At 39.9% G+C, this 26,457-nt stretch overlaps 1 protein-coding gene across 7 annotated transcripts in view; it reads left to right on the forward strand.

The window, feature by feature from the left end:
- The first annotated feature begins 2,308 nt into the window (after positions 1–2,308).
- The window catches only part of OPHN1 (oligophrenin 1), a 630,229-nt gene continuing 606,080 nt past the window's right edge, over positions 2,309–26,457 (forward strand). For 2 of the 7 annotated variants that reach the window (XM_043895945.1, XM_043895942.1), the window contains exons 1-2: positions 2,312–3,058; positions 3,200–3,357. In XM_043895945.1, coding sequence (XP_043751880.1) covers positions 3,204–3,357 — 154 coding nt within the window. In that variant the 5' untranslated portion in view covers positions 2,312–3,058; positions 3,200–3,203. Of the gene's footprint in view, positions 3,059–3,199; positions 3,358–26,457 lie in introns of all 7 variants that reach the window. The other 5 variants (XM_043895949.1, XM_043895948.1, XM_043895943.1 and 2 more) reach the window with 5 other exon arrangements.

Below are 26,457 nucleotides of genomic sequence, written 5' to 3' on the forward strand. Positions count from 1 at the left end.
AGGGAATCTTCCTACAATGAAAGACCATTTACCCATTCCTTGGGCATCTTCCTTTAGTATCTGCATTGGTATTTTTAAAGAAAATGGACATTTTCTCATATAGAAAAATGTGTAGGAAATAAAATCTTTTCCTGGGACGTGGCTACCTATTAATTCTCAGAAAGTTTCCTCATTGGACTCTTGTCCATTACTGTGATATAGTGTAGTGGTTAAGAGCAAGGTAGGCTCCACATGTAGGACAGATGGCTAGTGGGAAGCTGCTATATAGCACAGGAAGTTCAGCTCGGTGCTCTGTGATGGCCTAGAGGGGTGAGATGGGTGATAGGAGGGAAGCTCAAGAGGGAGGGAGTTCAAGAAGGAGTATATATATGTATACATATATCTGATTCACATTGTTGTACAGCAGAACTGTATACTTGGCACTCTAGAGCAATTATACTCCAATTGAAAAAAATAATTTTTTTTTGAAAAAAGCAGGGTAGGCTCAAGTTTAAACTAGCTGAGGTTAAGTCACTTAACGTCTCTTCAACTCAGCTGTGTCATCTTTAAATGGGTATAATAATAAATAATAATACTAACTTCATAAGATTGTTTTGAGGATTCATGAAGTGGGTTATGGGCTTCCCAGGTGGCTCTAGTGGTAAAGAATCTGCCTGCTGATGAAGGAGATGCATGTTTGGTCCCTGGGTGGGGAAGAGCCCCTGGAGTAGGAAATGGCAGCCCACTCCAGTATTCTTGCCTGGAAAATTCCATGGACAGAGGAGTTTAGTGGGTTACAGTCTATGGGGTCCCAAAGAGTTGGAAACGGCTGAGCCACTGAGCATGCACGCCCCTGTACATGTGCGAATTGGGTTATGGGATTATAGACTGTGTGGAAGGTAAATATTTCTCCCATAGACATCCATGTCACAATCCCTAGAATATGTGACTGTATTGTCTTACATGACAAAAGGACTTTGCAGGCTTGTTAAGTATCTCGAGATGGGGAGATTATCTTGGGTTATTGGTGGGTCCTTAGAAGAGAAAGAGGGAGGCAGGAGGGTCAGTGTCAAAGTGATGCAGCGGGAGAGAGACTTGACTGGCCACTACTGGCTTTAAAGATGGAGGAAGGGGGCTATGAGCCAGGGTATGTGAACAGCTTCCAGAGGCTGGAAAAGGCAAGGAAATGGATTCTCTCTTAGAGTCTCCAGAAAGGAACACAGCCTATTTGACATCTTGATTTGGCCTACAGAGTTCTATTTTTAATTTCTGACTTCCGAAAGTGTAAGATAATAAATTTTTGCTATTTCAAGTCATCAAGGTTGTGATAATTTGTTACAGCAGCAATAAGATACTAATACAGGTAGGGAAGCTGTTACTACTCTATTTACAATCTCCTTCAGTTCTGGCTTTCTTGGCTTTCTTCACAAGGCAATGTAATCTAAACACTTTCGCAAAATTAAATTCAATCTTTTTGCTCATGTACACACTATTTTCCAGCCCCTAGCTACTGTTAGTCTAAAGGCAGCCACCTGTAAGAGTAGCCCTAATTCTCCTACAATAGACAATGGACAAGAGGCCTCTCAGGGAAGCTGCAAGACAGTTTATAATATCCTTTTTATAGCTTTTCTACTTACACATGGAAAATCACATGCTTTAATCAACAGCCAATGCAATGAGTTGGATCACAAAAACCACACTTTGTGGTCCTATTCAGGGAAAAATGAATTCCTAATTACGGCCTCCTTTTCTCTGGCAGGGGGTTCTGAGCTTAACACAGAGATCCAAGAGCAGAAGTCAACCCTTCAGGTAAAAGGCACATGGGAATTAGAGCTCATAGAAATGGGAAAGGGAGGAGAAATAGAAGTGGGTCAGTCAGAGGGAAGCTGGAAAAAGAAAGGAAAAAAACAACAAACAATCCAGCCAAATAAAGAGAAGTGAGAGACATCATCCCACAGTTGATCTCTCCTGGGTTCTCACTGCCTCCCATTTTGGAAGCTTTCCAGGTATACTCTAGGGGTTTCCCAGGTGGCTTAGTGGTAAAGAATCTGCCTGCTCATGCAGGAGATGGTGGAGAAGATCCTCTGAAATAGGAAATGGCAACCCACTCCGGTATTCTTGCCTGGGAAAGCCCATGGACAGTGGAGCCTGGTGGGCTACAGTCCATTGAGTCGCAAGAGATTTCCACACGGCTTGGCGACTGAAAAACAACAACTAGTGCGGGCGCCACCTGCCCCTGGAGGCTGCGCTGGGACAGCTATTAGCTGGGGTGGGCTGGGAATACTCTTTGTGAGAGCCGGCGCCCTGGTGCGGTAATGCGGAGATCGCAGGAAGGAGTCACAGGGCGCGAAACGGAAAGACTACATCTCCCAAGCCGCCACGCTTTCCAGCTGGAGTCTAGGGAGCTGACTGCTCCCCAGTTTCCGTAGGGAAGCGCCGGGCTACCGCAGCTATTGTGCGTCGCGCTGTTGCCCTCCTCTTCCCGTTCGGGCGTCTTTGGAGGAAGGCTACGTTTCATTGTCGCCCGGCTTAACACCTCTGGCGCTTAGCAGGACAACAGGCCGCTCCCTCGGACCAGGAAGAACTTTAGGAGACGGCAGATTCTGGTAAAGAGACCCTAGGGTGCAAGTAAGATACAGTTTAAGGAACCCGAGTATCCTGCCTCGGTACGTGGGCTTCGCCCGGGAAGGGCGGAGGCGCTGGCTTTAAGAAGGGGGAGGGGACTGCACTCCGGGTTACCCGCGGAGCTCGGCAAAGGAAATTTTCTGCTGGCTCGGCAGCTGGGAGCAAGGAGAGGCACCTCCCACCCTCAGTGCTCACCCCCGCCTACACCCTGGGCGGGCCGAAGTGTCACGTTTGCAGTTGCTCGGGAAGGATCCGGCCGCTCTCTGGAGGAGAGACGAGTTGGTTTCTGCTGCCTGTCAGGGGAGCGATGACTAGGGGTCATGTTGCTTGTTAAGCAGCACCCCGCCGGGCTCCAACTGCGTTAGTTAGCTCTCCCCGTCACCTGAAGCAATCGCCGGGCCGCCCGTTTCCGGTACAGACCAGCCAGCTGTCCCCAGGAATCTCTTCTGAACAGGTATCTGTCCTCTAAAAGGAGGGAGGCTACAGCTTCCTAAACGGGTCCTGCACTCTGCGCAACCCATCTTTTCCTCGTACTGTGCCACTGATGCTCTTGGTCTTTGTGTCTTTCCTTTCTCCTTCCAATCCCTGTCATCAGAACCATGGGGCATCCCCCGCTGGAGTTCAGCGACTGCTACCTGGACAGTCCTGATTTCCGCGAGAGGCTCAAGTGTTATGAGCAGGAACTGGAGAGGACCAATAAATTCATCAAAGATGTGATCAAAGATGGCAACGCGCTTATCAGCGCAATGAGAAGTAAGTGGAAGACTTTGATGAACAGTTTCCGTGAGCCGGTGGCTCTGGCCTTTGGAGATCTTCCACACCCCAGCCCAAGTGTCTGAGGCTCATGGTTTTCCGGATATTTTGGAAGTGGGGTCAGTAGAAGTGGAAGTTGGTGGCTACAACTAGAATTGGGGTTTTCCCCTTTAGTGGTTTTGGTTTTATGAGACAGGATCTGTAGCTGAGGGACTGTCTTGTTCGGCAGCTATCCTTTCTTGTCAGACTCCTGTTCTAAAGGGACAGGCCACTTGTACTGTTGGACATGTTTATACCCATGTATGAAAGGAACATCTAAGCTGACCAAGGAACTGCCCCACAACCTCCTAAAGAATTGGAAATTCAGGCCAGCAGCTTGAGTCAGGGTTTTGTTTCTGCTTGGCCTCTGGTTGCTGCAGATAAATATGGGGGTAGTAAAAAATTGCCAATGGCAAGTTATTTTCTAAGGAAAGCACCTTTGCCGTAGTGTTTTTTTTTTCTCTTTAAGTTACTGAGTTATGGTTGTGTTCAACGTTGGTCTAAGTTCAGAATTATTAAATGACCTCATGTGCCACTGAATTCTCCTTGCAGGTGGAACAAAGACCTGCCTAGTCCCTAGCAGGAGGAGCCCAGCTCCCTGGGAGCATAGTAGAGAGCTCAGGTTGGGAGTCACCAGGCTGAAGGAACCTCACCTAGCTTGGCTTTCCAGGTCCTCAGAACTAAGAACTCTGGGACCCTCCCCCGCTTCCCCACTGTGTATAGATTTTTTACTTCTGCTAGTTGGCAGAAGGTTTGGAGTAAGAGAAAGAATAATAAACATCCCCAACAAGAGTGCAGGCAGATCAATCCATTGTGCCAAAGTATATACCCAGAAAAATGGAAGATAGGGAATGGGTGGTGATAATTCATTTTTTCTCTTCTTGGTTGAAGGATGATTATGAAAAATAAAGTCAAAGTCACTGGCAAATATATTCTGTATACCTGTAATATTTTTTTCTGAGTGGATTTATCCCACAAATAGTGTCTGGTCCAGTGTGGGGACCTTCTTAAGGCAAATACAGCCAACCAAGTGCAAGGAGAAAGACTTGGCAGCCGCAGTGCAGTGGTGTTTGTCGTGCAGCTCTCCTGATTTTCCCCTTGGAGTCTGGGCTTTCCCTGTATATGTTGTCTGCCTACTTTGGTCATAAGTGTTGCAAGTTCCTACTTGTTGTTTCATTGAATTGGATCATGTGATGGTGTGTCTTATTTTAGTCTGAACAAGAGTAAACTCTTGGTAGCATCTTAAAGATGGGGTATTTGAAATACTGATCCTTAGAGACTTTAGCCCAGGGTTTGGGGTTTGTTGCCACTTAATAGACTTCATTGAGAGGTTAAAGATATGCTGGTTGTGCTACAAAAGTAGTTAGAAAGGTGAGGGTTCCTGAAAGGAAAAGCGGGAAATGTTTGAATTTTCTTTTTGTTTACTTGTTCCAGTAAACTACTTAGTGCAGTATTCATAGTTAAATGAAGCTCATCTAAGCCCCCAGAAGGGACTGACTTTGTGAAGTGTAGGATAAGCTGAAAGTATTTGTGCTAAAAAATGAGTTGTTAAGGCGTATCAGAGAGATTAAGATCCTTACGAAAAAAATACAGTTCAATAAAATGGTTGAGGAAGGGCGAAAGTTTTCTAGGCAAGTGGTAAGTTACGGTTTTTATTCTTTCCTTTTGGGGGATTAAAAGTGGTGAGAGTCGACAATTATGAAGGTTTAAACCTTTGCATATGGGCAAAAGATCCAAGAGTTATTTTGGCTCAGGGGGTTCTTGGTATTTATGGTGGTTTTCCTTTCCTGAGTATACACAGAAAACCAAAAATAGGACAGTTAGGAAATAAAACCCAGCAGCTAACCCAGACTCCATTTCTTTTCTTTAAGTTACATGATTCTAAAAACATGATTTGCTAGAGGCAAAGACAGGATGTTTCCCTCTGTCTTGACCACAGTAATGTTTATACTCCCACTGTGCTTCCTCAAAATGGGCTAGCTGGGAAACTTTTTCAGAGTATGTGAGGTAGACGCAAAACAAAGGTATACTTTTGCTTTGTATGGAGGAAAAAGGAAGAGAGAACACTGGATTTAGATTAGAAGACCTAGGTTACAATCTTGGCTTCACAATTTTGGGATAGGAAGGCACATATCATATATTTCAGATATAAAATGGGGGTAATTATATGCACCTCACAGAGTTGCTTTGAGGCTCAAAGGAGTTAATGGATTGTGAAAGTATTTTGTAAATGGAAATGGCTAAATATTTTAAGTTGTTGAGAATACATCTTCAGGTTAATAATATACTGGCTGAATATACTTTTTGGTAGGTTTCTAAAGGGAAATCCATAAACAAAAGTAGTTGGAAACATTTTTTTGCTGTCATCTTGTTGGAAAATTCATTCCCTATATTGGTGTGGCTCAGTGATTAATTTTGTATATGTGTGTGGATTCATTTTGTCATTTGGAATCTGGCATTACAAGTAAAGAATTATTGGCACTTTTTCATTTAATTTATTAAATTGACCATTAAATCAACTGGTTAGTGTTTCTAGTAACCAACAAAACCTGGTGCTTCATGCTTCAAAAATCAGCTGCAGTTTTTGTTTAAGTTGTTAAGCTAGTTGGAACTTGATTTCCTGCTTGTGTTTGATTTTGTCCAGAGCTCTAGATAAGGTTTTAGTCACAGCTGTGTGTGATAATTAGTTTATCAAATATGGATCCTATTTGAATATCTAGATTTCCTTAGATCTGTGCTCAGAGGTAATTGATGTTATGAATGATATTCAGTATGTCTTCTTTGGGAAAGTGACTGATTTGCCCCCTCCCCTTCATTGTGATCTATTCATAATCGTTGGAGTGAAAAATGGTGATTATAATTTAAATCAATGACAAATAAAAACATTGGCACTCTGAAAGGTGAATATACTGCCCACTTTTCTTTTTGTTCTTTTTCAAAAAATATTTATTTATTTGGTTGCACTGGGCATGTGGGATCTTTTGTTGTGGCTTGCAGGCTGCCCCATGGCATGTGGAATCCTAGTTCCCCCACCAGGGATTGAACCCATGTCCCCTGCATTGCAAGGTGGATTCTTAACCATTGGATCACTAGGGAAGTCCCTGTTCTTTGTTTTTATATTGGCAGCTTTGGTCCCTGATGTTGTATGAATATTTTCTATGCACTTAGGCTAGGTATTTACAACAAGTGAACATGATACACCAAATAAATGTTATATAATTCAGTGAACATGTATCATTCATTCAGTAAATACTCATTCACATACTAAATTCAAGCCATTGTTCTCAGGGTTGTTACAAATGTTACAGAGAAAGTCACAGATGGGATCCTGCCCTCATGGAGGTCCTAGACTGGTAGGGGAGATAAGGTATGTGTAGAGATCACTAAAGTATAAGGTAGTAGATATGGATCAGAGCCATAGAGTGGGACAGGTGGATATCATGGTATACAACATGACAGAGAGGTCATTTCCCTGTGGAAGGATAAGGGAAAGCAAAGGAGAAAGTAGCATTGTAGTTGGGCAGAATTGACTTATCACTTCTTTAGCTGTTCCTATATGTTGTTGTTGTTCAGTTGCTCAGTTGTGTCCGACTCTTTGCAATCTCATGGACTGCAGCAGGCCAGGCTTCCCTGTCCTCCACCATCTCCTGGAGCTTGCTCAAACTTGTGTCTATTGAGTCAGTGATGCCATCCAACCATCTCCTCCTCTGTCATTCCCTTCTCCTGCCTTCAATCTTTCCCAGTGTCAGGGTCTTTTCCAATGAGTTGGCTCTTTGCATCAGGTGGCCAAAGTATTGGAGCTTCAGCTTCAGCGTCCATTCTTCCGATGAATATTTCCTTTAGGATTGACTGGTTTGATCTCCTTGCAGCCCAAGGGACTCTCAAGAGTCTTCTCCAACACCACAGTTCAAAAGCATCAATTCTTTGGTGCTCAGCCTTCTTTATGGTCCAACTCTCACATCCATACATGACTACTAGAAAAACCATAGCTTTGACTATGTGGACCTTTGTTAACAAAGTAATGTCTCTGCTTTTTAATGTTCCTGTGTGCCAAGAATTAAAATCTTATAACAGACTTATGAGGCAAGGATTATTATTTCCACTCTTTATATGAGAAAACTGAAGTTCAGAGGGATTAAGTAACTTTCTCAGCTGATAGGGGCAGGAGTCTGAATTAGAGCCCAGATCTGACTCTGAGGTCCCTGAATTGCACTATATTCAGGACAGGGAATTTCATGTAGTAGGAATGACATAGAGAATGTAAAGGGATAGCAAATAATTCAGGCCATCTGGGTTATATGGTGTAAGAAGAGAAGTTTGGGAGATGACCTTGGAATGGAAGGTTGAGGGCCTTGACTGTGCATGACCTGTTAAGTATTTTAAGCTTTTCTTTACAGGCAGGGAGTATTCAAAACGTTTTTGGTAGCAGAGAGGCATGGTCTGAACTGTGTTTTAGGAAGATTCATCTGAGAGTGATATAAGATGTTCCAATTCTAAACAAATATTTGTGACTTTTCTGCAGATTATTAGGAACTTTAAATTTTCTTTGATATCGCTCAGGGGTCAGCAGACCTCTTCTGTAAAGGGCAATATTTTAGGCTTTGAGAGCATGTAGTCTCTGTGGCAATTACTTAATTGCCATTGTTGTGAGAAAGCAGCTATAGATAATATGCACACAAAATGAGAGTGGCTATGTTCTAATAAAACTTTATTTATTGACATTGAAAAGTAAATTTCCCATAATTTTCATGTCACAAAATATTATCTTCCTTTGAATTTATCAGCTGTTTAAGAATATAAAAACCATTTTCAGCTTAGCTAGAGCAGGGGCATACAGAAATAGCTGTGGGCTGGGTTTGATTCAGTGGTTGTAGTTTGCAGAACTTTAATATGACTAGTTAACCTAAGTGGATTTTTTTATTGGTAAGGCAGTGAATATAGTTATTGGTAAAACATAATGCCATATTTAATATTTTCCATTAGTTTATTTAGTTTACTTTATTTTAATTTGGTGTGCTGTTAATTATGCCTGCACTGGATTTAGGGTTCACAGGTTCCAGTGCTGTCTCCGTGGCCAAGGAGAAAACAGAAAAGTATGAAGCTATTGGAAGTGGGTTAATAGGACTGGAGTGATTGGGGTAAAATACAGCAGCTTCATCTCATTACAAAAGCCTTCACTTTCTTTAAAACTGTGATAGCTAAATGAAATGTATTCACAGCCTGGATTCAATCAGGTTGCAATTCCTGAGCTAGATGATCTACTTCTAGCAGTCTAGGAGTCTTGGAAATGGGCTAAGAAAATGAAAGGTGGTAGTCTCCAGAAAGAGATTTCTCTGGGAAAGCACCACTAGACACTGCAAATGAAGAGAGGCATAATGATGGTATAGTGGGAAAAAACCCTAGATGTGATGGGTATGGTGATGGTTCTGCTACTAAGAGGATCTGTGACCTTGGTAAGTCATTTTGCTGGGGTCCTTTGTCTGCAGTTTTACATAAGTGAGGATGGATAGGGGATATGTAAGCCCACTTTCAGATCTAACATTCCATGACTTTTTCATTGCATATTATAATTTAATCATTTGGGAAGGGAATGAGTAACTTAATTATATGATCTTATTTTATACCTACATAAATTTTCACATTATATTAGTATACTGACAGTATTTAATTAAATACAAAAAATAACATAAATTTAAAGTAATCATTCAAAAACCAAGGATAACATACTTTATATGTATAAAACAGATGTCAGAAAAAAGAATTATATCATTAAGCTCACTCATATACATGCACAAACCACAAACACATAGGCTGTATTGGACTAATGGAAACTTAGGTTTTAAAAGAATGCAAAAATGTCAATATCTTACATTCTGTACTTTTAAAGATAAAGAGTTTTAGATGTTTACATTAAGGTGACTTTTTGGGGTACCTGTTCAGCTCTTGCTTTGGCCACTGGGACACCTATTTGGTAAGTTTTTGTTTTCCTGAAAGGATGGGTCAGTTCCATCTTTGAGGCAAATTTCATTTTGAATATACTTTGTGGAGCCATCTCTAGCTTTACACACAGAGAACCTGGGTGCTGGTTCCAAATGTGCCACCTCCTAGCTGTATGACTCTGAGTAAGTCTTTAGTTTCATGAACCTGAGTTTTCCCATTTCTAAAATTAGAGTTTTGGTCAGTGAGCTTTAGGGTTCCTCCTGGTTTCCTCATTCTGTTTTCTGGGCTGCCACTGTATTGCACAGTCAAGCAACCTAAATTGATTCCATTGTAAACTTTGGAGCAAATTCGCCTTTCCTCTGAGAGAACAGACAAAAGGAAAATCAAACTGATATGTTTGATGTGAATAAATGACATGAATCATGCTAGCCTATTTGGTTATTCCCTTGATGAATGCTTCTTGAGAAGTGCCAACCTGGTGCCTTTCGATTCTGTCCTGAACAGCTCTATACTGAGGGAGACCAAAACTTTTAATCCCTTTGGAGTGGGTGTAGTGCTATGGTGTGCAGGGAGGAGTTGGTGATGTAAGATACACATTCTCAGTCAGCAGATGTCCTGTCATTATCCTGGTGATAGTTAATCAGTGCCTTGGAGGACATGGTGTTGCAGTCGGCTCTGTATCTGCAAGTTTTGCCTCTCTGGATTCAACCAACTGGGGATAGAAAATATTTGGAAAAAAAATTCCAGAAAGTTCCCCAAAGCAAAACTTGATTTGCCACATGCTAGCAACTATTTACATAGCATTTACATGAGATATTATAAGTAATAGGAGGATGTGGGTAGATTATATGTAAATACTACACTATTGTATATAAGAGGGGTTCTGGAACCAATTCCCCACAGATACTGAGGGAAGGACTGTATTTTAGATATTCTGAAGAGTAGCTCAGATCAATGTAATGAGTATGTTATACGGTATTGCTCTTAGTAGGTATGAAGTAAAGTCAAATGGAATTTCATAGAAGGCCCTCAGAAGACCACATTCCAAAGTAGCCAGACTGGAGTGCTGTGGGGCTAGGGTAAAAAAGTGAACCAAGCCAGCCTTTCAGTGTGTGACCATTTACAGGAAGCATTTTTTTTTTTAAATGGATGGTGAATGGTACAGGGAAGATTATGCCTTGATTTGCTTATTAAGAAAAGTTTTTCAGAGTTTAAAGTGATGAAGGAAAATTACTTTTCAACTTCATTTTTACAGCCTTGTTTTGTAAAGCATAGCCCAAACCTTTTGTTTAATCTGCCATCTGTTTCTCTAATCAGTTACTATAGAAATTTCCTAAAAGTCCATAATGATCTGGAAAGATACATGCTTTTCCAGAGGGTTCCTTGAAATCTTGAGCTGAATTTTTCACCTCCTACCTCCTTCGGGTGGAGGGCACTCATGATGCTTTACTGGGCTTGTATCAAGTGCTAAAGCCTTACATAATGTAAAGGTAATTAATTTTAATTCAAAAAGGATTTACAAAGCATCCACTATGTGTCCAGCAACTGGGCAACTGGAGATACAATGGTGAATAAGGCTGATATGGGCTTTGCCCTCTTGGAGCATACATTAAACGTCTGATTACTCACTTACATAATTTAATTACAGTTGTGAGAAGAGCTATGAAGAAGTTCAGGATATGATATATAGTCTATCACATATTACAAAAGTGGATCATTGTAGGGGAAAAATGAGCTAGACCATGGGGATACAACTGTCCATAGCAAAATAGAATAAACTGAAGGGAAAGAATTCTTAAGTCAAAGATATCTGCTCTACTGCTGTGGTAGTTAACAGTCCTAATAATGAGCAAGACTCTTTAAGTGAATGAAGAGTGCCTCTTAAACTCTCAATAGGGTGCAGTATTATCTCATGGTGTTTTGGTCACACTGCATGGCTTGTGGGATTTCAGTTCCCCGATCAGGGATTGAACCTGGTCCACAGCAGTGAAAGCATGGAATCCTAACCACTAAGCCACCAGGGAACTCCCCTCCTTCTCCTTTTATAATTATATTAAAAATGTTTTTTGAGTAAGTAACACATGAACATGGTAAAAATTTCAAAAGGTACAAAAGGGTAAGCCTTTTCTTGCCTCCTGTGTCCCAGTTTCCCAGTTCTTCACACTAGAGGTAACAATTGGCAATTTTTTGCTTACCTTTTGGAAAGACTTTTCCTGGTGCTTTTTTCAGCTTCCACCTACTCAGGAATGTGTTCATTGTAGGCAAGTTGTTAGTCATACTGGAGCAAGATTTCTTTAGGATTGTACTTGGAGGGAATGGTAAATTAAAGATCTCATAAAATCAGCTCCTCCATAAAAACAAAAAGGACACTGGCAAAAATTGTTAGAACCAACTTTTTCAGAACTCTGTAAATGAACCAAAAGGCTCATGACAATCTGAAGAGTGTTTATTGATGGAAACACATTGAGCCTTAGTGGCAGCAGCTTTTGTGGCATTTTATTTTATTTATTTATTTATTTATTTTTTATTAGTTGGAGGCTAATTACTTTACAGTATTGTAGTGGGTTTTGTCATACATTGACATGAATCAGCCATGGATTTACATGTATTGCCCATCCCGATCCCCCCTCCCACCTCCCTCTCTACCCAATCCCTCTGAGTCTTCCCAGTGCACCAGGCCCGAGCACTTGTCTCATGCATCCAACCTGGGCTGGTGATCTGTTTCACTATAGATAATATACATGTTTCGATGCTGTTCTCTCGAGACATCCCACCCTCGCCTTCTCCCACAGAGTCCAAAAGTCTGTTCTGTACATCTGTGTCTCTTTTTCTGTTTTGCATATAGGGTTATCATTACCATCTTTCTAAATTCCATATATATGTGTTAGTATGCTGTAATGTTCTTTATCTTTCTGGCTTACTTCACTCTGTATAATAGGCTCCAGTTTCATCCGCCTCATTAGAACTGATTCAAATGCATTATTTTTACTGGCTGAGTAATATTCCATGGTGTATATGTACCACAGCTTCCTTATCCATTCATCTGCTGATGGATATCTAGGTTGCTTCCATGTCCTGGCTATTATAAACAGTGCTGCGATGAACATTGGGGTGCACGTGTCTCTTTCAGATCTGGTTTCCTCAGTGTGTATGCCCAGAAGTGGGATTGCTGGGTCATATGGCAGTTCTATTTCCAGCTTTTTAAGAAATCTCCACACTGTTCTCCATAGCGGCTGTACTAGTTTGCATTCCCACCAACAGTGTAAGAGAGTTCCCTTTTCTCCACACCCTCTCCAGCATTTATTGCTTGTAGACTTTTGGATAGCAGCCATTCTCACTGGCGTGTAATGGTACCTCATTGTGGTTTTGATTTGCATTTCTATGATAATGAGTGATGTTGAGCATCTTTTCATGTGTTTGTTAGCCATCTGTATGTCTTCTTTGGAGAAATGTCTGTTTAGTTCTTTGGCCCATTTTTTGATTGGGTCATTTATTTTTCTGGAATTGAGCTTCAGGAGTTGCTTGTATATTTTTGAGATTAATCCTTTGTCTGTTGCTTCGTTTGCTATTATTTTCTCCCAATCTGAGGGCTGCCTTTTCACCTTGCTTATAGTTTCTTTTGTTGTGCGAAAGCTTTTAAGTTTCATTAGGTCCCATTTGTTTATTTTTGCTTTTATTTCCAATATTCTGGGAGGTGGGTCATAGAGGATCCTGCTGTGATTTATGTCAGAGAGTGTTTTGCCTACGTTCTCCTCTAGGAGTTTTATAGTTTCTGGTCTGACATTTAGATCTTTAATCCATTTTGAGTTTATTTTTGTGTATGGTGTTAGAAAGTGTTCTCGTTTCATTCTTTTACAAGTGGTTGACCAGTTTTCCCAGCACCACTTGTTAAAGGATCTTCTCTAGACAGGAAATGCAGAAAGGTTGTATAAACGTGAACCCAAAACAACAAAGTAAATGGCAACGGGACCATACCTATCAATAATTACCTTAAATGTAAATGGGTTGAATGCCCCAACCAAAAGACAAAGACTGGCTGAATGGATACAAAAACAAGACCCCTATATATGCTGTCTACAAGAGACCCATCTCAAAACAAGAGACACATACAGACTAAAAGTGAAGGGCTGGAAAAAAATATTTCACGCAAATGGAGAACAAAAGAAAGCAGGAGTCGCAATACTCATATCAGATAAAATAGACTTTCAAATAAAGGCTGTGAAAAGAGACAAAGAAGGACACTACATAATGATCAAAGGATCAATCCAAGAAGAAAATATAACAATTATAAATATATATGCACCCAACATAGGAGCACTGCAATATGTAAGGCAAATACTAACAAGTATGAAAGAGGAAATTAATAGCAACACAATAATAGTGGGAGACTTTAATACCCCACTCACAACTATGGATAGATCAACTAAACAGAAAATTAACAAGGAAACACAAACTTTAAATGACACAATGGACCAGCTAGACCTAATTGATATCTACAGGACATTTCACCCCAAAACAATCAACTTCACCTTTTTCTCAAGTGCACACGGAACCTTCTCCAGAATAGATCACATCCTGGGCCATAAATCTAGTCTTGGTAAATTCAAAAAAAATTTGTGGCATTTTAATTTAACTCTGCCTCTCATTCCCTTCTCCAGAGCTTCGTGGTATCCTTGAAAACTAACAGCCCTTTGACCACAGTAGCTATGGGAACCAGTAACCTTTTAACACCTTAGTGGGGAGACTGGGTTTGTAGTTCCTCAAAAACTCACAAACCTATAGTCTTGTCATTGGTGACAAGATGACATATTGTCATCTAATATGTCTTAAAGCTAGCTAGAGAAGCCTTATTCACACAGCTTCTCATTACTTCACCTGACTTAGAGCTAGCTCAGTGGGAAAAGTTCTATCTCCAAGATGTTTAACATCACAGGTGATTTAGCTTACCTGAAACTAAGTAGGGCAAACAAAAACCTGGCCAAAACATAAAAGGGGAATGAAACATATAATGGGGGCTTTGAAAAGACCTGACATATTCCTGGGATCTAGATGGCCACATGCATGCCTCGGGCTATGCATGTACCTAGAAAAGACCCGAGAAGGTCTTTTAATAATTTCTCTCCTATGACTGAAATTGAGGTAGTTATAAACTGTTTGGCTAAATGTTGAAGAAATGATCCAACATGCAACACAGAGCACCTCAGGAAAAAGTATAAGACTTAATGGTTCAAGACATTTAAGGAGATCTGTGAACAGTTATTAGCTGGCCACTTATCTAACCAGGCAGAGATTTCAGGGGCCACACACTACAAGGAATACAAATATTATAGAATCTGTTTAAGAAATATGTCTAAACAAACAGCGACAATGACAGTGACAAAACAATAACAACAAAACCTGGGGGAAATCTGATTTCCAGAAGAACCATATTATATTGTCTGTCTGAAACGTCCCATTTTCTACAAAAAAATGATCAGATATGCAAAGATACAGAAAAGTATGGTCCACACACAGGAAAAAAGCTGTCAGTAGAAACTGTCCCTGTTGGAGTCTAAATGTTGGAATTTAGACAGAAAAATGAAATCAGCTAATATGTGTGTTAATCTCTCAGTCATGTCTGACTCTTTGTGACCCCACAGACTCTAGTAACCTGCCAGGCTCCTCTGTGCATGGAATTCTTCAGGCAAGAAGACTGGAGTGGTTAGCCCATTCCCTTCTCCAGGGGATCTTCCTGACCCAGGGATCAAACCCAGGTTGCCTGCATTGCAGGCAGATTCTTTGTCATCTGAATCATGAGGGAAAGAACTAAAGGAAACCATGTCTTAAGATTTAAAGAAAAGCCTGAGAACAGTGTTTCACCAAAGAGACAAGGAAAGCCTGAGAACAGTGTTTCACTGATACAACATAAAGAGATGAAAATAATAAGGAAGAGTCAGATAAAAATTCTAGAGTTGAAAAATAAAATAGCTAAAATGAAAAATCCATTAGAGAGGTTCAACAGTGGATTTGAACTAGCAGAAGAGAGTCATAGAACTTGAAGAGAAAGAAAAGATGAAAAGAAAATGAATAGAACCCCAGAAATTATGTGACACCGTCAAGCGTATCAACATATGTATAATGAGAATCTCATAAGAAGATAGAAAAAAACAGAAAGAATATTTGAAGAAATAATGGCCAAAACTCTCCAAATTTGATGAGCAACACTAATATCCAGATCCAAGAAGCTCAAAAAACCCAAGTAGGATAAACTCAAGAAGATCCATACATAAGATACATTATAGTCAAAGTGATGAAAACCAAAGGCAAAGAGAGAATCTTAAAAGAAGCAAGAGAAAAATAACTTATCGGGTGAAAAGCACCCTCAATAGGATTGAGAGCTGATTTCCCATCAGCAACCACGGAGACGGGAAGGCAGTGGCTTGGCATATTCAAAATGCTGAAAGAAAAATGATGTAAACTAAGAATTCTTTATCAAAACTATTCTTTTAAAATAAGGGAGAACATTCAGAAAAACATATAGTTCTGCTTTATTGACTATGCCAAAGCCTTTGACTGTGTGGATCACAATAAACTGGAAAATTCTTAAAGAGATGGGAATACCAGACCACCTTACCTGCCTCCTGAGAAATCTGTATGCAGGTCAAGAAGCAACAGTTAGAACCAAACATGGAACTAGGGACTGATTCCAAATTGGAAAGGAGTATGTCAAGGCTGTCTATTGTCACCCTTCTAATTTAACTTCTATGCAGAGTACATCATGAGAAATGCTGGGCTGGATGAAGGACAAGCTGGAATCAAGACTGCTGGGAGAAATATCAATAGCCTCAGATATGCAGATGACACCACCCTTATGGCAGAAAGCAAAGAGGAAGGAAAGAGCCTCTTGATGAAACTGAAAGAGGAGAGAGAAAAAGCTGACTTAAAACTCAACAATCAAAAAACTAGGATCATGGCATCTGGTCCCATCACTTCATGGCAAATAGATGAGGAAACAATGGAAACAGTGACAGACTTTATTTTTTTGGGCTCCAAAATCACTGCAGATGATGACTGTAGCCATGAAATTAAAAGACACCTGCTCCTTGGAAGAAAAGTTATGACAAACCTAGACAGCATAGTAAAAAGCAGAGACATCACTTTGCTGACAAAGATCCATATAGTCAAAGCCATGGTTTTTAGTCATGTATGGATGTGAGAGTTGGACCATAAGGAATGCTGAATGACAAAGAATTGATGCTTTTGACCTGTGGTGTTGGAGACAACTCTTGAGAGTCTCTTGGACTGCAAGGAGATCAAGCCAGTCCACCCTAAAGGGAATCAGTCCTGAATATTCATTGGAAGGACTGATGCTAAAGCTGAAACTCCAATACTTTGGCCACCTCATGCGAAGAACTAACTCATTTGAAAAGACCCTGATGCTGGGAAAGATTGAAGGCAGGAGGAGAAGGGGATGACAGAGGATAAGATGGTTGGGTGGCATCACTGACTCAATGGACATGAGTTTGAGCAAGCTCTGGGAGATGGTGAAGGACAGGGAGGCCTGACATGCTGCAGTCCATGGGGTCGCAAAGAGTTGGACAGGACTGAGTGACTGAACTGAACTGAAGACATGCTCAGAATAACAGAAACCAAAACTGAGCTAGCAGAACTGCCTTACAGGAAATACTAATGGGAGTCCTTCAGGATGAATTAAACAATGATGTATGGAAATTAAAATCTGCACAAAATAAGAAGAGTGTCAGTAAATGTAACTATATAGGAATATATGAAAGGCAGCATAACTGTCTTTTTTTTTTTTTAGTAACTCCTTTCTTCTCCATCTGATTTAAATGACAACTGCCTTGTGCAGTAGTTAGAAAACTGTTAATCAGCTTACAATATATAAAAATGCAACATGCACAAAGGAGGGGGATGAAACAATTATATTGTAGTAACATTTCTGTTGGGTTCCTCCCTGTAGCTCAGATGGTAAAGAATCTACTTGCAATCGGGGAGATCCCGGTTTGATCCCTGGGTGGGGAAGATCACCTGGAAAAGGGAATGGCAACCCACTCCAGTATCATTGCCTGGAGAATTCCATGGATAGAGGAGCCTGGGGAGCTACAGTCCATGGGGTTGCAGAGTCAGACACAAATGAGCGACTAACACTTACTTATGTAACATTTCTGTATGTTTTCTAAGTTAAGTTAAAATTAATCTAAACAATATTGTAATTTTAATTCTGAAGTTAGTCACTAAGAAAATAAAAAAATATAGTGAAAGTAGTAATGAGAATCAAAATAGTACAGTAGACAATATTTGACACAAAGTTAGTAATGGGAAAGTAGAGGAAAAAAGATGACATACAGAAGACAAACTAAATGGCAGACAAATCTTATCAGGAAGATAAAATGTAAATGAAATACACACTTTTAGTAGAAAGGTACAGATTGGCAAATTGGATAAACTGATCAAAAATGGATTAATTGATTGAAGTACATGCTGTCTTTTAAGATACACATTTTGTGTTCAAAGATACAAATAGGTGGAAAGAAAAAGGATGGAAAAATGTACCAGGTAAACAGTAACCAAAGAGAATTAGAATGACTATATAAACATCAGACAAAATATATTTTAAGACAAAATTTTCATGACATACAGACAAGACATTTTATAATGGTAAAACCATAAATATATCAGGAGGGTATCACTTATAAACATATGTGCCTAACAATAGTGCCCCAAAATTCATGTAGCAAAAGTGGGCAGAAGTGAAGGGAGAAGTAGATAGTCTAACAGTAATAGTTGGAGACTTCAATACTGTACTTTCAGTAATGGATAGAACTACTAGACAGAGCTCAATGAGTAAATAGAGGAATTGAACAACACTATAAACAAACTAGATCTTCTATAGACATCTGTAGAATACTCATAAAGTAGTAGAATACACATTTTTCTTAAGAGCACATGGAATGTTTTCCAACACAGACCATCTGATAGGCCATAAAACTTGCCTGAATATATTTCTTTATACAAATTATGTTCTGTAGCCACAGTGGGATGAAATTAGAAATCAATAACAGAAGAACATTTATGCAGTTCATAAATATGTGCAAATTAAATATCACACTCCTGAGTAACCAGTTGGTCAAGGAAGCTATCACAAGGGAAATTAGAAAATATTTTGGAATGAATAAAAAATGAAAATTCAATGTGCCAAAACTGATGGAATGCAGCTAAGCAATGCTTAGGGGAAACTTTTATAGCTTTAAACAACTGTATTAGGAAAGAAAAAAGATCACAATTCAATAACCTGACCATTAAGAAACTAGAAAAAAAAACAAATCTGAAAGCAAGTAGAAGGAAAGAAATGATAAAATTACAGCAGAACTAAATGAAATAAAGATTAGGAAGATCTCTTTTCTCTATTTAAAACAGAAAAATTTAAAAATCAATAGTTGGTTTTTAAAAATAACAACACTGAGAAACCATTAATGAGACTGACAAGAGAGAAAAGACTCAAAATATTAAAAGCATAAATGAAGGAGGAGACGCTATTACCAAACTAAAAAAATAAAAATAAAAAAGAACAAATGGGAATATTATAAATAACTGTATGCTAATAAATTATATAATTTAGATAGAATGGGCAAATTTCTAGGAGGACCCAAACTACCAAAATTGACTGCACAATAAATGGAAAGTCTGTATAGACTATAACAACTGTAAAAATTAGTGGGTAGTATTTTGAATCAGTAATCAAAATACTACCCACAAAGAAAAGCCCAGCTTAGATGGCTTCACTGATGAATTTTTCCAACCATTTAAAGGAAAATTAATAACCCATTCTTCTCAAACTTCCAAAAGTTAGTAGTTTCTTAACACATTCTTTGAGGCCACTCTAATCAGGATACCAAAAACCAAAGACATCACAAATAAACTATTGACCTAATTCCCTTAAGAATATAGCAGCAGATTTCCCTGGTGGTCCAGTGATTGAGAGTCCAGCTGCTGGTGCAGGAGACATGGATTGAGTCCCTGGTCCAGGAGGATTCCACATGCCATGGGGCAACTGGGCCCAGGCACAACTACTGAGCCTGCACTCTAGGGCCTACCAGCTGCAATTACTGAGACTGTGTGCCACAGCTACTAAAGCCCTTGTGCCCTGGAGCCAATGCTCTACAACAAGAGGAGCCATAGCAATGAGAAGCCCACCCATCACAACGATGAGTAACCCCTGCTCACCACAATTAGAGAAAACTTGCATGCAGCAGTGAAGACCCAGCACAGTCAAAAATAAATAAATAAATAAAAATATTCAAAAGAATATAGATGCAAAAACTCTCAACAAAATACTAGCCAAACCAAATCCAGCAACATATAAAAAGAATTATACATCATAAGCAAGTTAAATTTATTCTAGGAATGCAAAGTTAGTTTAATATCTGAAAATCGGTCAGTATAATAGTGTAATATTTATATCATACAAAATAACTGGAATAAGGGGAAAACATCATCATATCAACAGATGCAGATATTTTTAAAAGTCCACTACCTTATTATGCTAAAAACATTAAATGAACTATGTATGTTAAGTGACTGGTTGTCTCGGGCTGAGAGAGAGGGTTAGGATTATTTTGACTACTAATGGATAAAGGATTTCTTTTGGGGATTGTGAAATTTTTCTAAAATTAGATTGTGATGATAGTTGCACAACTCTGTGAGTATACTAAAAACCACTTAATTGTACACTGTAATACATGAATTTTATGGTATGTGAGTCATATCTCAAAGCCATTTTTTTTTAAAAGACTGCTTGGAGAAACAGAGGTCCTTGGCTTATGTACCTACATCTTCCTTTGGCTCTTCCTTATAGAACAAAAGACCTGGGAAGTTGCTTAGAAAGCTTCACATCCATTCTGTTGAGTTTATATCTAGAGAAAGGAAGCAAAGAGAGAACTGCCAGGGATCTAGAGCTAGAGTATGAATTGGGACCAGAATTAGGTTTTCTGGTTTCCCATTCCAAGGCTCTTTCTGTACTGTACTCTAAAGTAGGTTCAGTTCAGTCGCTCAGTCATGCAACTCTTTGCAACCCCATGAATCGCAGCACGCCAGGCCTCCCTGTCGAGCACAAACTCCTGGAGTTTACTCAAACCCATGTCCATCGAGTCAGTGATGCGATCCAGCCATCTCATCCTCTGTCGTCCCCTTCTCCTCCTGCCCCCAGTCCGTCTCAGCATCACGGTCTTTTCCAACGAGTCAACTCTTCGCATGAGGTGGCCAAAGTATTGGAGTTTCAGCTTCAGCATCAGTCCTTCCAATGAACACCCAGGATTTATCTCCTTTAGGTTGGACTGGTTGGATCTCCTTGCAGTCCAAGGGACTCTCAAGAGTCTTCTCCAACACCATAGTTCAAAAGCATCAATTTTTCGGCACTCAGCTTTCTTCACGGTCAAGCTCTCACATCCATGCATGACCACTGGAAAAACCATAGCCTTGACCAGACGGACCTTTGTTGGCAAAGTAATGTCTCTGCTTTTTAATATGCTATCTAGGTTGGTCATAAATTTCCTTCCAAAGAGTAAGCGTCTTTTAATTTCATGGCTGCAGTCACCATCTGCAGTGATTTTGGAGCCAAAAAAAAAATGAAGTCTGACACTGTTTACACTGTTTCCCCATCTATTTCCCATGAAGTGATGGGACCAGATGCCATGATCTTAGTTTTCTGAATGTTAAGCTTTAAGCCAACTTTTTCACTCTCCTCTTTCACTTTCATCAAGAGGCTTTTTAGTTCCTCTTCACTCTCTGCCATAAGGGTGGTGTCATCTGCATGTCTGAGGTTATTGATATTTCTCCTGGCCATCTTTATTCCAGCTTGTGCTTCTTTCAGCCCAGCGTTTCTCATGATGTACTCTGCATATAAGTTAAATAAGCAGGGTGACAATATACAGCCTTGATGTACTCCTTTTCCTATTTGGAACCAGTCTGTTGTTCCATGTCCAGTTCTAACTGTTGCTTCCTGACCTGCATACAGGTTTCTCAAGAGGCAGAGCAGGTGGTCTGGTATTCCCATCTCCTTCAGAATTTTCCACAGTTTATTGTGATCCACACAGTCGAAGACTTTGGCATAGTCAAGAAAGCAGAAATAGATATTTTTCTGGAACTGTCTTGCATTTTCGATGATCCAGCGGATATTGGCAATTTGATCTCTGGTTCCTCTGCCTTTTCTAAAACCAGCTTGAACATCTGAAAGTTCTCGGTTCACGTATTGCTGAAGCCTGGCTTGGATAATTTTGAGCATTACTTTACTAGTGTGTGAGATGAGTGCAATTGTGCGGTAGTTTGAGCATTCTTTGCGATTGCCTTTCTTAGGGATTGGAATGAAAACTGACCTTGTCCAGTCCTGTAGCCACTGCTGAGTTTTCCAAATTTGCTGGCATATTGAGTGCAGCACTTTCACAGCATCATCTTTCAGAAGTTTGAAATAGCTCACCTGGAATTCCATCACATCCACTAGTTTTGTTTGTGATGCTTTCCAAGGCCCACTTGACTTCACATTCCAGGATGTCTGGCTGTAGGTGAGTGATCACACCATCGTGATTATCTGGGTTGTGAAGATCTTTTTCGTACAGTTCTTCTGTGTATTCTTGCCACCTATTCTTAATATCTTCTGCTTCTGCTAGGTCCATACCATTTCTGTCCTTTATTGAGCCCATTTTTGCATGAAATGTTCCCTTGATATCTCTAATTTTCTTGAAGAGATCTCTATCTTTCCCATTCTGTTGTTTTCCTCTATTTCTTTGCATTGATCGCTGAGGAAGGCTTTCTTATCTCTCCTGGCTATTCTTTGGAACTCTGCATTCAAATGGGAATACATTGCCTTAAAACCCTGGATGTTCTTTATTGGGGCTGGGGGTGCTTTTATTTGAAGTGACCCACTTGGCAGTGAAGAACTGTGCTAGTGGAAAGTTTCCTTTCATTTTTTTCCCTCCATTATCATGGCTGTGATCAGGTGGTGTCCCTGTTGAGCAATCTAGCCCCAATTTAATTAGGGCCTGGTTATGTTTTCTTTTTGTGCCAGAAGAATGGCAGTATATTACATCTTGGTGGTGTGCCACCTGTCCCCTTTATTTCCTGCTCCAAGAGCCTATACCAGCTGGTTGGGCAGTTCCAGAGGCCTCTCATCTTCTCTGCTCATCTGTTGGCTTTTTACAGCAAATGCAGCTGCTTTTCATGTAGAACATAGTGTATATTGGGAAGTGTATGGCGTTGCTAAAGGGTGACAAAGTCCTCCCCCCATGTTATTTTTATCCCTAGGCTGCATGGAATTTCTCACGAGAGGCAAGCAGTAGGTCCAGCCCTATAGTACCATATTAGGAATTTCAAGGCAGTTCTTTGCAAAAGGTTTTCATTAAGGACTTCCCAGAAGCAGGAGAGCCATATTTCAGCTTCCAACACTCTTTCCAGAGTCAGGCTGTTGTGGAAAGAGCCTTTCCCTGTGATTGAAAAAATATGTATTATGCATGTGGCAGTTGACAGCTGGAGACTAATCCTGAACTCATCCATCCTGAATTCATTAGGTGGGGGGAGGAGGGTGGATAACAAGCCATTGAGGTATTTTATAGCTGCCCCTTACAACTGTTGCTTAGAGCAGGAAAAACAAAAACTGAAAAGAGAGTTCTTAAGAGAATGTCTGTGCCACCATTATCACTATGCTGAATTTCTCTTGCTCTTAACATTGGAAATATTGATATCTCTTCATATTTGGTTTATCTGGAATGATTTGTCTTCTAGATTCTAAGCCCAGTGTTCCAGGGTTTGTGGAAGTGATTGTTCTGTTGTGGTACTAAATGGGAAAGCAGTTGGGTAACAACTCAGTCAGGGAGTATATGGCTGAATCAGCAGAATGAAAGGGGAGGGAAATCTGGGGTTTCTTGGCATTTTGTTTGCATTTCCTTTGTGAAAAGCAGATGTTGTGTAACTGTTCCCTTTTCTTTTTGATTAATGGGCAGTATCTTGCTGGAAATGGACTCATAGAATTCTAAGGGAATTAAGAGAACATTTCGTAGTGTATATGTACCACAGCTTCCTTATCCATTCGTCTGCTGATGGGCATCTAGGTTGCTTCTATGTCCTGGCTATTATAAACAGTGCTGCGATGAACACTGGGGTACATGTGTCTCTTTTAGATCTGGTTTCCTCGGTGTGTATGGCCAGGAGTGGGATTGCTGGGTCATATGGCAGTTCTATTTCCAGTTTTTTAAGGAATCTCCACACTGTTCTCCATAGTGGCTGTACTAGTTTGCATTCCCACCAATAGTGTAAGAGGGTTCCCTTTTCTCCACACCCTCTCCAGCATTTATTGCTTGTAGACTTTTGAATAGCAGCCATTCTGACTGGCGTGTAATGGTACCTCATTGAGGTTTTGATTTGCATTTCTCTGATAATGAGTGATGTTGAGCATCTTTTCATGTGTTTGTTAGCCATCTGTATGTCTTCTTTGGAGAAATGTCTGTTTAGATCTTTGGCCCACTTTTTGACTGGGTCATTTATTTTTCTGGAATTGAGCTGCTTGTATTGTAATTGAGTTGCTTGTATATTTTTGAGATTAATCCAATATTACTCAGCCATTAAAAAGAATTCATTTGAATCAGTTCTAATGAGATGGATGAAACTGGAGCCCATTATACAGAGTGAAGTAAGCCAGAAAAATAAAAACCAATACAGTATACTAATGCATATATATGGAATTTAAAAAGATGGTAATGATAACCCTATATGCAAAACAGAAAAAGAGACACAGATGTACAGAACAGACTTTTAGACTCTGTGGGAGAAGGCGAGGGTGGGATGTTCTGAGAGAACAGCATTGAAACAAGTATACTATCAAGGGTGAAACAGATCACCAGCCCAGGTTGGATGCATGATACAAGTGCTCAGGGCTGGTGCACTGGGAAGACCCAGAGGGATGGGATGGAGAGGGAGGCGGGAGAGGGGATCGGGATGGGGAACAGATGTAAATCCATGGCTGATTCATGTCAGTGTATGGCAAAAACCACTACAATATTGTAATTAGCCTCCAACTAATAAAAATAAATGGAAAAAAAATAAAATTAACTGTGAACAGTTTTGGCATGTAAAAAAAAAAAAAAAAACAGAGAACATTTCGTTTAACTCTTCCATATTTCAGATGAGGAAACAAACCTAAGAGGGGATGTTCCTTGTCTAAGGTCACTGAGACAGTTAATCACAAAGTCAGTACGGGAACCACTCTTGGGTTCTGTACAGTGTCACTGTGCCTTTCGAAAATAGTCTCTACCCTTCACCAACCTCCTTTTTGCTGAGGCTGTGATTTTTTTTTCAGAATCAATTTCAACTTGTGAAAGAAAATAATTATTTCCTCTTCACTGCTTCTTGCCAAGAATGCACCTCCAGTGTTGATCTGAAGGCAGCCAAGCATTTCACAGACCTGCAGGAATGGAGTAGGGGAAGTTCAGGAAATCTGAAGTCACTGATGTACTTTTTCTGGTTCGCGCTTCCTTAGTAGGAATTTGATGAAATAGAAGATAAAAAAACAGACCTTCTATGATAGAACATTTACCCCTAGATATGTGGAATTTAGAGAATCCAATTACGAATGAGGAAGAAGCAACTCTAATACAAATTGAATTGAGGTTTAGGATTGGTCATGTTTGTACTGGGCAACAGTAAGGCTGAGATCCATGAACATGATCTCACTCAGGTCGACCAATTACCTGGATGTGGGCAATAGATAGAGATATGGGCATAAGCTAATATTTGCAGAGCACTTTATAATGTACAAGCTACTTCAACATACATATTTAACTTAATCCGGGAAGAAAAGTGTTACCTCTGTTTTATAGATGAGGAAACTAAGGCTTACAGAGTTTAAGAACTTCATGCTGCTAGTCAGTAGTAGAACTAAGATTTTCTGAATATTTGCACTGTTCCATTTTTGTTTTATTTCCTTTAATAATGAAAGAGAATATAAGTGCTGTTCAGAGGAACATGTGGTCAGAAAGTAGAGTTATGAAGATGAGACATAAGGCCTTCTGTAGAGAAATGGGAGCAGCTATTAGTACACACCTCTACAGGGAGTGGCCATTAGGATAGGCTTGTAAGCTGGAGAACAGCAGTAGATGAATGGTAGTGAACAGGACCAATAGACCAGAGCTTGTGGTAGAGTTTCTGGCGTCATCAAACTTGGGCTATTCTGTGAAGGTTCCTGCCGAGAAGACTATCTAGACCAAAGTAGAGGCCTTAAAAGGAGAATTCTCTGAAGTCAGTGGAGGTGGTTAAAAGGAATTAGGGAAACTTCATACTGGATGAGGGAGAGGGTGATCCTATGCTTTTTTGATTACATCTTTAGGATGGAATATAAACCTAAAATTGTAAATTAGTTAACAAGGAAGAAAAATAGGGACATATTTAATAGGCTGTTTGGTTTTTGATTCTGAAAGTTTCATAGGTGGTGCAGACATTTTTTTAGCCAAAGTTATCTGTGAATATTGAATTTTGGGGCTAATACACATCTTGTTTAAAACCAGCTTAATTCTTATGTGAAGTTATTTGTTTGAACTGTTACCATAAATCATGACATTTCATAAAAATAAGAGTAGTATAACATCTTTCTTAATATTTTTCAGTTCACCAAACAGTTTGATCTCTACAACAACCCTGTGAACCAATCAGGCAGGGTATTGTTAATGTTCTTTTTATATAGATAAATTAACAAAGGGAAGATAATGGTTTCACAGTTTTATAGATGAGGAAATTGAAATTCAGGGTAGTTAAGTGATTTGCTTAGAGCTACTCAGCAGTGTGTGGCAAATAAGATCAAAACCCAGATATTCTGGCTCCTAAGGGATGCAAATTTTCTACTATGCTCTGATGTGTGCTCTGCAGAAAGGGGTCAGTACTTATACTTTACAGGATGTGTATGGGAAATTTGTGTCTCTGGCCTTTCCTGTATGGTGCATTCCTGTAATAGTTACCTTGTTGCAGGAATGGAGACCCCTTCCAGGGCTTGAGAGTGGACTCTTGTCTAACACTTGGCAATGAATTGTCTGAGGATGCACATGTGCTGACAAACCAGGAGACTTTATTGGGAAGGGGTGCCCT

This window comes from Cervus elaphus, chromosome X (genome assembly GCF_910594005.1).
Source record: "Cervus elaphus chromosome X, mCerEla1.1, whole genome shotgun sequence".
NCBI classification, from domain to species: Eukaryota; Metazoa; Chordata; class Mammalia; order Artiodactyla; family Cervidae; genus Cervus; species Cervus elaphus.